Source organism: Carassius carassius, chromosome 44 (assembly GCF_963082965.1).
Source record: "Carassius carassius chromosome 44, fCarCar2.1, whole genome shotgun sequence".
In the NCBI taxonomy this organism is placed as follows: domain Eukaryota; kingdom Metazoa; phylum Chordata; class Actinopteri; order Cypriniformes; family Cyprinidae; genus Carassius; species Carassius carassius.
In genome coordinates this window covers 24723356-24737606 of record NC_081798.1, presented here as the reverse complement: position 1 = coordinate 24737606, position 14251 = coordinate 24723356, and the positions used below count along the sequence as shown (strand labels likewise).

General features: G+C 38.7%; 1 protein-coding gene across 1 annotated transcript in view; it reads left to right on the top strand.

The window, feature by feature from the left end:
- Nucleotides 1-14251, top strand: part of LOC132126611 (low-density lipoprotein receptor-related protein 1-like) — a 187469-nt gene that overhangs the window by 33225 nt on the left and 139993 nt on the right. The window contains exons 3-6 of the mRNA XM_059537974.1: nucleotides 1391-1528; nucleotides 6896-7015; nucleotides 7373-7501; nucleotides 7668-7928. Of these exons, the coding sequence (XP_059393957.1) occupies nucleotides 1391-1528; nucleotides 6896-7015; nucleotides 7373-7501; nucleotides 7668-7928 (648 nt within the window). The remainder of the gene's footprint in view (nucleotides 1-1390; nucleotides 1529-6895; nucleotides 7016-7372; nucleotides 7502-7667; nucleotides 7929-14251) is intronic.

Sequence of the window (14251 nt, the reverse complement as noted above, 5' to 3'; positions counted from 1 at the left end):
TGGCCTCTGGCAGGTGCTACAGAGCGCTAAGAACCAGAACGACAACAACAACAAAAAATTGAGCAGCAGTGTTACCAAGTACTTTTACACTTTTTCTGCAGGTTAAATGGGTTGAATGCTATTTTGATGAAGAGGACCCCTGATGGAGTTGAAAACTTTAGTTTGAGAATAGTTTTGAATAGCAATTGGACTGGTTTTCTTTTGCAAACCTGGCAACCCTGGTATTTAAGTAGTATTTAATAAAACACAACTACAAGACAAGTATACATTGAATGCTTAATTGTACTTTAAAGAATATATTTAAGTCCAAAAATGAACTACAAGTATAGGTCAAATAGTTTTTTTCTATTTTTAGTAATATTTTTATTATAATAATAATATTTTTCTCACATAAAAAGGTATAAACGTATACTCTCTGTAGCACACTTGAATAAATATCAAACATTTGTCACCCGTCTTATCCTCTGAAAGGTTAATATAATAAAATAAAGAATATGATTCGAGATGTAATTCATGTTGGTACTAGTGCACTAAAAGTTTCATACTTAGGGTTTTGATTTTGATTTTTTGAAAATCACTAATACTTGCCTAAGCAAACATCACTAATGAGTTTGAACATTTCCTAAATCTTTCCTTGTTTGGTGCTGAACTCATTGGTTGAAAGAGAAGTTGACATGCTGCTCAAATAAACAGAAAGTGCCAAAGACTCACTTCAAGATGTCAATATATTAGACTGAATCTGACACATTCTCTCCCACACGCTTTTTAAAAGCCTGTCATAGAGTACTAAAGCAGTGACTTAATACAGCACTGCTGATATGTGTTTGTACTGGCACCGTATTCTCGATCTCATCTGTAAACTAGACAGTCATGCAACATTTATTGTTTAAACTCTAATGTGTTGAATCATCTTTCTGCAATAACACGTTTGCTCATTTCTGGTCAATAATTTGGGGAATTTTGGTCTATTTTTACTCCACACCCAGCGTTCTGTCCACTCCAGAGCGGATGAGAGCCCAGACACACAAACACAGCTCATCCAGTGACTCCGAAACAAACACATGACTGCACACTTATGGACACAGTCATAATAAAACCATAAACTGGGATATTTAACCAACTGTGTTTGAAAGCAAGAAAGAAAATGACACAGATGCATCTTTTATATGAGCTTAAAAAAAAGAAGTATTTTTCGGATTGTTACAGGAAGCGGTTTCTAAAATAAGAGATGCCAGTAAATTGTAGTATTCCTTCAATATATTATCCCTACACTTCCAGGGTTAATTAAATTTGTGGCACATATCACCTGGAGGTTTAGATGCAATCAAAAGTAGGATGCTTTTTAGTATCATCATCTTTATGCTTTTGTTTGATCTGCTCTCTCTCTCAGGTCCTCATAACCGTGTGTCACGGTGTCCTCCTAATGAACATCAGTGTCTGGGATCAGACTTGTGTGTTCACTTGAGCAAGCTGTGTAACGGCGTCCCCGACTGCACTGATGGAGGAGACGAGGGCCCGCACTGCAGAGGTAATGACTACAAACACTGCATGGTTATAAATTGCTATATATAATTGCTAAATGCTATACTGTATATAAATATTACTTGTAATAATAATAATATCAGTCTTTCTGTGGAAAATAAAGCTTGGGGCCTGAAACAGATTCTAGTTGAACTTCAAAGTTGAAATTTCCATCGAAATAAACCACAGGCCAAACAGCAAAAATGATACTTTAATAGATTTTCCAGTAAAAACGTCATACAAGATAAATGTACTTAATGAGCAAAACTGCATGAGACATTAGGGTACATTTTCAATGCACGCTTGTACTATGCCCTTAAAGTATGTATTCTTCACAAAAAGAATGTCCCAACATTTTCCCTACTCTGTAACACACTGAAAAGTGTTTCATGTCTCTCACATAGCATCTTGTCACCGCAAACTGCCCTGTCAATCATCTTGTCACAGTGAACATCCTCATAAACACACTCCACATTCCAAGAACAGAGAAGTAGGAGGCTGATCTGCCAGATAGAGAACTCTTTTCATGTTTTTGTGTACTAGTGAATACAAAAGTTAATGGCCTAACAAAATTCCTGTATTTAAATCTCACTCATCAGCTGCCAGTCTCATTTAGTTATCAGCACTTCCTTATAGAAAGAACACAAACCTGGATAGGCTCTATCAAAGTCTGGGCCTTTATCACGCCTGTTTGTGGATACTAGCCATGTTTCTGTCAAAACTGCTGATAAAAAGATGTTGATGCTCACAACACTGGAATACATTAGAGAGGTATCTGTGAAGAGTCTGGTGTCCATCAGGTAGATAGCTGGAAGAAATTCACCACCATTCCTGCAAAAAAAATGACCATCCATAAACTCGAGATGTATAATATTATAATATTCCAGAAGGTCACAGAGAGCTTCAGGGTAACAAGGATCTACAGGGGTCTCTTGCATTGGCTTCAAACAAACACTGAACATGAATGATGTGCACAGCAGGAAACTCCAGCAAGAAGGAAGCCACTTGTTCCAAGAGGAACACTATTGCCTGTCTAAAGGTTGCCAAATACCACAAGGATAAGCCAGAAGACTACTGGAAGTATTGATTTGTTAATGGATAAGTCCAAAGTAAAACAGTTTGAAAAATTACATTTGGCAAAACCAACACAGCACATTCAATAACAGCAACCACATCCCAACTGTAAAGCACAGGGATGGCGGTATAATTATTTGGTTTGTTTAATTACACTATTTGCTTTCCTGCCTCTGGACAAGGACAGATTGCCATCATTCATGAAACTATGAATGCTTTCTTATGTGAGAAAATTCCACTAATGAAGTAGTTAACTAGAGTGATCCACAAGACTGATCCACATTTACTGGAAACTGTGTGAGCATAACCCCAAATAAATCAATAAATAAACAAACAAATACAAATCTGCTGATTTCCCCCTAAAATGTACAATGTTTCGTAGTTATACATTTTTAAGATATGACCTCAATTTAGTTCAAATAGTGTATACAAGGAAAGGAAAATTCTTAATGTGTTTTCATATTACGATTAACCTTGATTTACCTTTTGTCTATGTTAGCATCTCCCCCATATGCACACATAGAGCTGCAGTCATACTTTTAGATATTCGTCTTTCGTTATTTAGGGATTTTTGATGTTGTAAGTAACATCTGATATGGTGATCATCTGTAACAATGCCAAAACGAAAACAGTCCTCCTCTCCAAGTTATTTTAATTTTAAATTTTTACATTTTGTTTTTGTGTAACACACATTTTACCACAGTGCCATTCCTCATAGCTGTAGCTTTATGCCATGTCCAGTTTTACCAGAGGGATTGCTTGAGATTTTGTCATTGCTTGTTTATTTGCTGATAGTGACATCAGAGCTGCTAATTTTCCATGCCTGCCTCTCTCTAAACTCCAGCATCACCCACAGGTCTGTCTGAGGATATACAACCCAAATTCCGGAAAAGTTGGGACGTTTTTTAAATTTTAATAAAATGAAAACTAAAGGAATTTCAAATCACATGAGCCAATATTTTATTCACAATAGAACATAGATAACGTAGCAAATGTTTAAACTGAGAAATGTTACACTTTTATCCACTTAATTAGCTCATTTAAAATTTAATGCCTGCTACAGGTCTCAAAAAAGTTGGCACGGGGGCAACAAATGGCTAAAAAAGCAAGCAGTTTTGAAAAGATTCAGCTGGGAGAACATCTAGTGATTAATTAAGTTAATTGATATCAGGTCTGTAACATGATTAGCTATAAAAGCTTTGTCTTAGAGAATCAGAGTCTCTCAGAAGTAAAGATGGGCAGAGGCTCTCCAATCTGTGAAAGACTGCGTAAAAAAATTGTGGAAAACTTTAAAAACAATGTTCCTCAACGTCAAACTGCAAAGGCTTTGCAAATCTCATCATCTACAGTGCATAACATCATCAAAAGATTCAGAGAAACTGGAGAAATCTCTGTGCGTAAGGGACAAGGCCGGAGACCTTTATTGGATGCCCGTGGTCTTCGGGCTCTCAGACGACACTGCATCACTCATCGGCATGATTGTGTCAATGACATTACTAAATGGGCCCAGGAATACTTTCAGAAACCACTGTTGGTAAACACAATCCGCCGTGCCATCAGCAGATGCCAACTAAAGCTCTATCATGCAAAAAGGAAGCCATATGTGAACATGGTCCAGAAGCGCCGTCGTGTCCTGTGGGCCAAGGCTCATTTAAAATGGACTATTTCAAAGTGGAATAGTGTTTTATGGTCAGACGAGTCCAAATTTGACATTCTTGTTGGAAATCACGGACGCCGTGTCCTCCGGGCTAAAGAGGAGGGAGACCTTCCAGCATGTTATCAGCGTTCAGTTCAAAAGCCAGCATCTCTGATGGTATGGGGGTGCATAAGTGCATACGGTATGGGCAGCTTGCATGTTTTGGAAGGCTCTGTGAATGCTGAAAGGTATAAAAAGGTTTTAGAGCAACATATGCTTCCCTCCAAACAACGTCTATTTCAGGGAAGGCCTTGTTTATTTCAGCAGGACAATGCAAAACCACATACTGCAGCTATAACAACAGTATGGCTTCGTTGTAGAAGAGTCCGGGTGCTAACCTGGCCTGCCTGCAGTCCAGATCTTTCACCGATAGAGAACATTTGGCGCATCATTAAACTAAAAATACGTCAAAGACGACCACGAACTCTTCAGCAGCTGGAAATCTATATAAGGCAAGAATGGGACCAAATTCCAACAGCAAAACTCCAGCAACTCATAGCCTCAATGCCCAGACGTCTTCAAACTGTTTTGAAAAGAAAAGGAGATGCTACACCATGGTAAACATGCCCCGTCCCAACTATTTTGAGACCTGTAGCAGAAATCAAAATTGAAATGAGCTCATTTTGTGCATAAAATTGTAAACTTTCTCAGTTTAAACATTTGCTATGTTATCTATGTTCTATTGTGAATAAAATATTGGCTCATGTGATTTGAAAGTCTTTTAGTTTTCATTTTATTAAAATTTAAAAAACGTCCCAACTTTTCCGGAATTCGGGTTGTAAAATAAATATCTGAGTGAAATATTTACACTTAAAAATGTATGGGGTTTGAGGAGCATGTATTGACTGATAGATGAGTGCAGACAGTCTAGTCCTTATAATGTTTGTGTGGCTTAATGTAATGATTCTGGAAAGCAGTTTGGTCAGTGGCAGTTGTTTTAAATGTGCTACAGAAATAAAATTTGTATAGATATATTGTATTGTAATGCACACACACACACCTCGGTAATCACCTTCTGTGTGAATAAGGATTAATATTAATAATAAATAATTTAGAATGACAACAGTTCATTTCTCAGTATGCACTTATCTCTTTAAGTCCTGCACAATTGCAAACTCTAGTATGTAATGTCTACTTTTCATGATCTAATAAAATGGATTGTTAATATAATTTCATATTGTTTCTACATTATGAGTAGCTTTGTAAACTGTAGTTGAGCAGTGGCGTCCCAGCGCTGTCCAGTGGCAGAAGCATTGAATTTAAACTGAACTGCCTCCCTTCATAAAAGACATTTTCTCCAAATTTGGATTGCTTGATTATCAAATTTGTGATTTGGAAACACTTTTAGCTCTGCACTGCTTCATGTATGAGGACTTGTGTCACTTTAGATACTCATTATAGAGTCGGTCCTTGAAACGGAAGACTATGCGATATGACCTTATAGCTTGAGGAACAGTGAACAGTTCAGTGGTCAGCAGAAGGTGCATTAGAATACTGGAACAGATGTTAGAATACTGGAAGCCTCAGTATGTTACAGACTAAATTTTACTTTAAAAAAAAAAAAAAAAAACATTTTCCCGATGTGACATTTTCATATAATTTTCATAATGTGGAAAAAACTATTTTAGCTGGGGTTTTTTTTTTTTCATTTAACATTTATACATTTGACAGACACTTTTAATCAAAGCTAAATCTGTAAAAGTTTTGACAATATTCACATCTGGAAATCAAAATTCTGATGTCAAAATTCTGATTGTACACATATTTTTTGTTGCCATTTTGATAAAGGTGAAACATGGAAATATTTGGCTTCATTTTGGGATGTAACTTTTGTGAAAAGTGTTTTAACCCATCAGAGTACTTATTACAATAGTGTGGGGAAGTGTGAAGTTAAGGCAAAATCTCTGTCAAATTTCTGGTACGTTTACACTCATCCACACACATACCTACTCAAAAATGAAAACACACACTCACATACTTTATGCGGTAATTGTATATTGACACAGAATGTGTGTGCTGTTTGCTCTGTCACAATAGTCAACTACCTCACTGTCTACCAACACAGGTGGTTGTCTTTTAAGGCAGCATCACTACTGAAACAGAACCTCAAAAGTGACTGATTTGGAACCCTGTTGGTAGGCAGCTGCTCCACGTGCCACACAAATATAGAGCTTGACTTGCTGTCAGTTTCCACAGAGTTTAGCATTAGCATGTATAGGCTATGTTTGGACATTTTGGAACAGTGTTCATGTCAGAAGTGGGCTTTTGATCCTTTAAAAGCTTCATACATAGACAGAGCTCACTTTTTGTGGACCAAGCATATGATTGGTATAAGGCTGTCTACATAAGGAGCTGTTAGCATAACCTATTAGATTAGCTGCTGCGAGCTGAAGTAAAGACAAAACTTATGTGATTTTGTATATCATATTCTTTTATGTAATATTTATCATTGGCTTTTTAGACCATGTAAGGTATTTTTTGTTGTTGTTTTGAACTTTGCGGTAGTGAGTGTTGATGGGCAGTGTGAGTCAGTGTGTCAGTCTGTTTGGTAATAGATTGTTGTGTTGTTTGACCTCTAGCCGTCCTCTGCTCTGATCTCTGTAGAACTGGCGCTCAACTGTACTCTCACTGGTTGCCAGGACAACTGTGCTGTCACACGCACTGGCCCCATGTGCTACTGCAAGAGCGGCTACGAGATCAGCCAAGATGGAAAGACCTGTAAAGGTCAGTTGAATTTACACACACTCTCATGAGTATAGACTTCTATGAATGCAACAATATAGACTTACAGCGGAGAATGATAGAAGATTATTTTAATTGTATAATCAGTATGAATACTTAAAAAGATGAACAACAGAACAGAATCTAAAACAGAATTAAGTAACATAAATCAGGTATCTTGTAAGGAAAATATACAGTCAGCTGGTCATCGTCACAAAATATTTTCCTATTAGGCCATTTTAAGCATTTTTTTTTTAGATTATGAAAGTATGATTATACATTATTGTGCATATTACATTGCTACTATATATATATATATATATATTTATATTAATCTTATATTGTTTCGTGTGGATTCAGATTTTGATGAGTGTACGGTGTACGGCACCTGCAGTCAGACGTGCACAAATACAGACGGCTCATACACCTGCTCTTGTGTGGAAGGTTATCTAGTTCAACCAGACAACCGCTCCTGCAAGGCCAAGAACGGTAAAACAAACATAACAGTCCAAGAAAACATTAAATATAGCTTCTCCATTTCTGTTTACCTCACATATATGTATCCGCATCAGCCAACACTTGAAATCTACTTGAATACTACTGGGTGAACTGTTATTATATTTGAGATGAACCAGATCTCTTCCTCTGTCTGTAGTGCCTGTGGATCGTCTCCCTGTCTTACTCATCGCAAACTCTCAGAACATTCAGATCACATCTCTGAGTGGCTCCAGCAGCCCATCACTCTACATAAGCACCAAACAAACCACAGCCATGGACTTCCTGTACACACAGGAAACAGTATGCTGGATTAATGTGGGCGACTCCCCCGCGGGCACACGACTGAAATGTGCTAAGATAACAGGCCTCAAGAGCTTCACAGATGAGAGAACCATCAACATCTCCCTCAGCTTACATCGTAAGTCACGCTGCTCTGATTAATTATACAATTCACATTCCTTACACAGGGTTGTTATAATTAAGGAAATTTATGCAAATCTTGGAAATGTTAATATAGTTCTTGTTGATTGAGTTTGTCTCAGTTTGTTTTGTTTCTTCATGTCATTCCAGACAAACTGGATGATGATCAGATCAGATCTCTGTGTGGAGCGCTAGCTGTTGTCAGACTCCTTGTGCAAATTAGTGGCTAAATGAATTTTTGGAAATGTAAACTGATATTTACTACTGACACACTACAGCAAAAGATAGAAATAACTTACTTAAAACCATTTTTTAGCTTGTGAAAATACTAGTGTTATTATTTTAGCCTCCACTGTATACCATGAACAGTGCATTTTCTAAAACATACCCATCCCATGCTGAATGTGTCATCATTATTGTTGCATTCAGCTTTAAAGGAATAGCTAAAGATTGTCATTTTCCCTCCTTTGAAAGTCCATTCCACTAAAGCTTCCAAGTGTAAAAAGTTCATAAAGAGTTCTAAATCCAAATAGCTTTATATAATTTAATTTAGTTTTTTTAATTCACAAATAAAAATTTGCTGGAATTGGCTGAAAACAGCTTTAAACATAAACACAGACATTGGCCCGATATGAAAAAAAAAATATAATAATGTTATATATATATATATATATATATATATATTATATATATATATATATATATATATATATATATATATATATATATATATATATATATATATATATATATATATATATATAACATTATTATATATATATATATATTATTATATATATATATATATATATATATATATATATATATATATATATATATATATATATATTTTTTTTTTTTTAATGGGTTATGAAAGTGAAATACAAGGAGTTCTAAAATATTTTTATTCCTAATACTCATTTGCATTAGACCATCTACAAAATTCTTTACCCTTCCCTTCTTCCCTTCCCTGGTAAAAGGAAGCAGATATTTTACTCTCTATACATAACAGTGTCACGTTACATGGGGGCGAGGAGCAAGGAGATGCAGAAGATTTCCTTAACGCAAAATTTTAATTCAGAAGACAGAAGACATTTAACAGCTGACAGCGAACTCAAAACTGGAACACTACTTATGCAGGACAAGACAATGTGAAAACGAGACACACCTGGGATCAAATGAGATTGCACGGGGAACACCTGGGATGAAATCAATCAACAGAAGACAGAAACTAAGTCATGGAGAGAAAAACAAACACACAATACGGAACAGAGTATAACATAAAGGCAAACCTCCCGGAAAGCATGTCCTCACGCCAACATCCAATGGGGAGGGGAGGTGGGCGATCTGGAGGTCCTTTGTGACAGACACATGGCAGCGGAACCCATTCAGGGCACCATGGGGGAGCAGGAGACTCGGGAGGCCATGGCGGAGCAGCCTACGAGGCTGTGGCCCCAGCCCACTCTTTGGCCTCTATGGCTGGAGCCTTACTGCCTCCCAAAAAATACTTGGGGAAATTTGTGGGGCTGTACTTGTGGCATGGACCCTTTCCTGGGCTTGATGGGGGATCAGGTGCCCTCCCTGTGCTTGACTTGGGAACAGGAATGCATCTTGTGCTTAACTGGGGAACAGGAGTCCAACCTGGGCTATGCTCTGGGGCCTGGGCCAATGATGGAGTGAACTCTGGGGCTTGGGCAGACAGCCTTCTCCTCACCCATAGTTTTCTCTTCAGGATCGGGGGTAAAAGGTGTTGTCTGGGCCAACACTGGAACAAACTCTGGGGGCCTGGGCCGACATTGGAGTGAACTCTGGGGCTGGAGCCTACACTGGAGTATGATCTGGAGGAGTGGGCACTGGAGGAGTGGGCACTAGAGTGAGCTTTGGGGCTGTCAGGCTTGCCACATTTATGTTCAATGGACTTGCCATTGAACATTGCCATTAACATCCTTTTGGCTTGCAACATTAACAGCCTTTTGGCTTGCCACATTAACGGCCTTTTGGCTTGCCATATGAACTGGTATCGGGCTTGGGTAAGCCACAGACAGTGGCGGGCTTGACTTGGGGACGGCCGGCTGATACCGGATACCGGATGACTGGCTCTTTCCAGCCAAGGTTGATGTGTCTGGGAGCTCCTAGGGGCGATGGCAAGTCATCCCAATCAGGAACAGCATCACCAGGGTTTCCCCCTCGAGGGAGCTGGCGAGGGCGAGCAGCAAAAACATGCCCATAACTGATTGGATCGTGGCTTGCCTGAGATGAACATCGCTTGTTCATTCTTATATACAATACGTAAAGGAAAACAAACAAACAAAAAAACGAAGAAAAAAAAAAAATGGGGAGAAAAGGCAGCACTTATGGTTTCAGGAGCAAGGAGGCACAGAAGACACTCGAGATTTATTCAATGTGGAATTTTAAGCGAACTCAAAACTGCATCACCATTTATGCAGGACAAGACAAACCTGGGATGAAATCAATCAACAGAAGACAGAAACTGGGTCACGGACCGAAAAACAATCACAAAACATGGAACAGAGTCTGACAAACTGTTAAATCTTCATATAGAATGTTAAGGTTACCACTGCATTTGTCTGAGGAAACAAAAAAACTGTGATTAATTTATATATAGTTATTTTTAGTTTTCAGTGTACTCTCATTATAAAACTTCATTAAATGTTTATTTAAATCTAACAAGAAGGTTAAAAATATATTTACTAAAGTTTCAACAAGCAACAAAAGTCTTTTTTTCCCATAAATTCTTCCTCTTTTTTTAATGACATGAAGGTGATTAAATTATGTTGATGAGTTTTAAGTCATTATTTACTTATTATCTTCCTTTCCAGCATATCTTTCAAATCTCATTCACTGCAATAACATGTACTATAACTATTTTCATTTGTTTAGCAAATTTATGATTTAAGCAGTTTATAATAAATGAACATAACTAGCATCACATTTGTTTAAGAGACATTTGAGAAAACGTCTCTGTTAAGCATGTGACCTTGGTTCCCTGAGAGGAAGAATGACAGACGATGACGCTATGGGGACACCTTTAGCATGGGCCAGTGTTTAAAGGGTTAATAATATCAAATGGGAGCTAAGGGCTTTCAGTGTTGTGGCTCCCAGATTGTGGAATGCTCTTCCCCAAAACATTCCTTTCCTTAAACCTGTAAGTGGTCTCTGTATATTATTCTCAGCTCTTGGTATGTGTTCTGTCTTCTGGTATTGATGTTTACCTGTTTCCTTTCCTTAAACCTGTCTTGTAAAGTGACCTTGGGTTTTATAAAAAAAAATATTAGTATTATTAAAGCATGTGTGAAAGTCACATGACAGATTATGAAGTGCTGGCAATGCCATTAAAGGTCATCTACATAATGGAACCCCTAGATTATAATTGTCTGAAGGAAGTTGTGCAGATGTGCCTGAAGTATGGCAACATGATGCAGCATCTTATTCTGCTTATCAGGGAACCGAGGTTACATGCATAATCGAGAGGTTTCCCATCAAAGTGTACCTTCTATGCTTTGTCGATGATGATGCTATGTTCCTGTTAATACCCACTGCTCCTTACTGAACAAATGCCTACTCACTGTGTTGTATAAATTGAACAAATCAGACTGGACATGATTAAAAAATGCCATACTATGCACCATCAGCATCTTGCACTGGAAAAGGGAGAGCCAACTTTGTTATCCGAACCTATTAACCCATCTCTCAACCTGTGGTACTAGCTCCAAGGGTAAACCTAATGAAACTGAATGCATATGAAACTTAAGCCAGGCTCACACTACAGGAGTTAAAAATCCTAACCAATTATGAAATCTGGTTGCAGCGCACACATAAGGAGAATCTTTGGGGGTTATCTTCCCTCAGATCTTAAACATGCACACAACACTAATGCTGGGTACACACCAAAAGATAATCGCCCTGATTTTGGCCTGATTATCTTGATGGTTCTACAGATTATCTTATCAGATTTTCCCTTGGTTTGAGGTGTGTTAAGAGTGTCTGAACCTGATCGGAAGAATGTCGGAGCCGCCCCGATCGCGAATTGTAAATATTCAACATGTTTAATATTTACGATCAGAAATCCTGATGTGTGGGGGGAACCCAGAGGACAAACACGCGCACGCTCTGGAGATTATCACGTAAAACTAAACAATATCCAATCAGAAAGCAAGATGATGGAAGACTGAAGCAGTCATGGTGCAGGACAAAATGAAACTGATGTGGACAGCAGAGATGAAGGATCAGCTTGTTGATTTGTGGCAACAGCACGAATGTTTATACAACGTGTCGTACATCTTATAAGATGTAAAAAATCTTTGGGTATGTACCCAGCATGAGATTTGAAAATCATGGCGCATCATACTATACAAGATATTATTAAGATTATCATGCCACAGGGAGCGCCTTACGGGATCTCATGCATCAGATAGTCACTGATATTTCAGTGATGTTTACATATGTTAGTTAGCATGCTAGCAGCTTATTGCACTCAGCCGATACATTGAAAATGAAGACAATTTCACTCCAGCGCTTCTCTTTCTGCTTACGGTTGTGATACATTTTTGACACATTATACAGGCAGTCGTGTTACTACAAAACTGCAACCACTACCCAGCGGAGCTGTACAGCAGCCAGTTTGCTGTCATGCATCTCAATTTAAATCCTAAATATCAAACATGTTTGATATTAATAGGGGCGGCCCCGATTTGTGTGTGAGCAGATCGGGAGGTGCAAGATTCAATTGGTGAACACCTCACATTACCAGAAAATCCGCGCTGAACAACCGGACCTATTGAGGTGTTCGCAATGAATTTTGCTCCGATTCTCAGGAGGGGGAAAGTGATGTAGGTTACCCTCCAAGACCCTCACAAGAAAAAATTATTGACTTTCCCATTATCTAAAATAGCCTTGTGAGTCACCAGATGCAACAGTCTTCATAGCTATGGGTAGTATACATCCCAACAGAGGAATCACACCAGCATCTACAAGGATCACCACTCGGTCCAAAAAAGGGAAAGCAGGCACAAACAACCTATACTTCCAACTGCTTGAAAGGCGCATCACTACTACCTCTACCTTACCCGACAGCAAGAATGTGGCCTGAGTGAGGCAGTGGGAGGAAACTTAATTCATATTCTGTTTGGAATCTCTCTGTAAAGATTATATCCATAACATACCACCTCATTCTGTAAAATAATACTGCAGGGATGGCTGCAAGAGTAATTACAAAATAACAGGGAGAGCAATACTCAACCTCAATCTGTGAAAGTGACATGGGAGATAACCATGCTTTCCTCAACCAGTAGATATAATCATATATAAATATACTGTATAAAATGCTGTGAGAAGAATAGGGAGAGAGCACAGCTCATGCTATGCTATAGCTCATAGTAATGCTATGAGAAATAACAGGAGAGAGCATCACTTAACCTCGACCAGCATACGTTATATAGTACTTGATATTGGCATTTAGTTTATAAATCCATGTAGGCATATTGAACAGACTTCCACTATTATTCTGGTGCTATGTGTTATAGAGGGGTTTCTCATACTGCCTCCTCCTCACCACCAGAGGGAACCGTCCCCTGAATATTAACAAACTCTGATTCTGACTCCATTTCCCATCATCCCTCATACCTGGGACTGATCACTCACACCACACCTGACTACAATCACACTTCATCACTCTCCACACCTGCACTTTACACACGTGCGCACACACACATATAAGCAGTCACCAAACGCTCAATCACTGTGAAGTCATGATTTGCCCCGGCTGTCTTTTCTGAGCGTGATTACCTGTGTTAGTTTTTTAGTGTATTGACCTTGTTTCTCGACAATAAATAACTGTTTTTCAATTCCCTAATTGTTCTCTGCCTGCCCAACTCGGATTGCCTTCTCTGAACTCTCTCTGTCTGCCACCCGGCCTGGTTAAGGTTTTGTCTAAGCCTTGTCTCCAGTGTTCTGCCTTGCTGGTATCTGACCATGTATTGTCTGACTATTCTCAAGCTGCAAATGTATCTAACCTCTTCTGATGTGTTACAAAAGAAGACTTCGCCACATAGCAATCCAGCAGCGATCATGCAACTTTCTACGGAACTCTCTGCTCAGGGGTCTCAGCTCTCCCTGCACCAACACCAGTTAAACTGGCTCACCACACTAACCGAGGATCTGGTCGGAGCATTGCAAGGCCTTAGTCTGACTCTAATTCTTCACCTGTTCCTAGCAACCCACTCCCGGTTCTGACACCCCCAGGCAGCCCACGACTCGCTTTCCCTGAGAGATTCGATGGAGAAACCGCTAAATGCAAGGGCT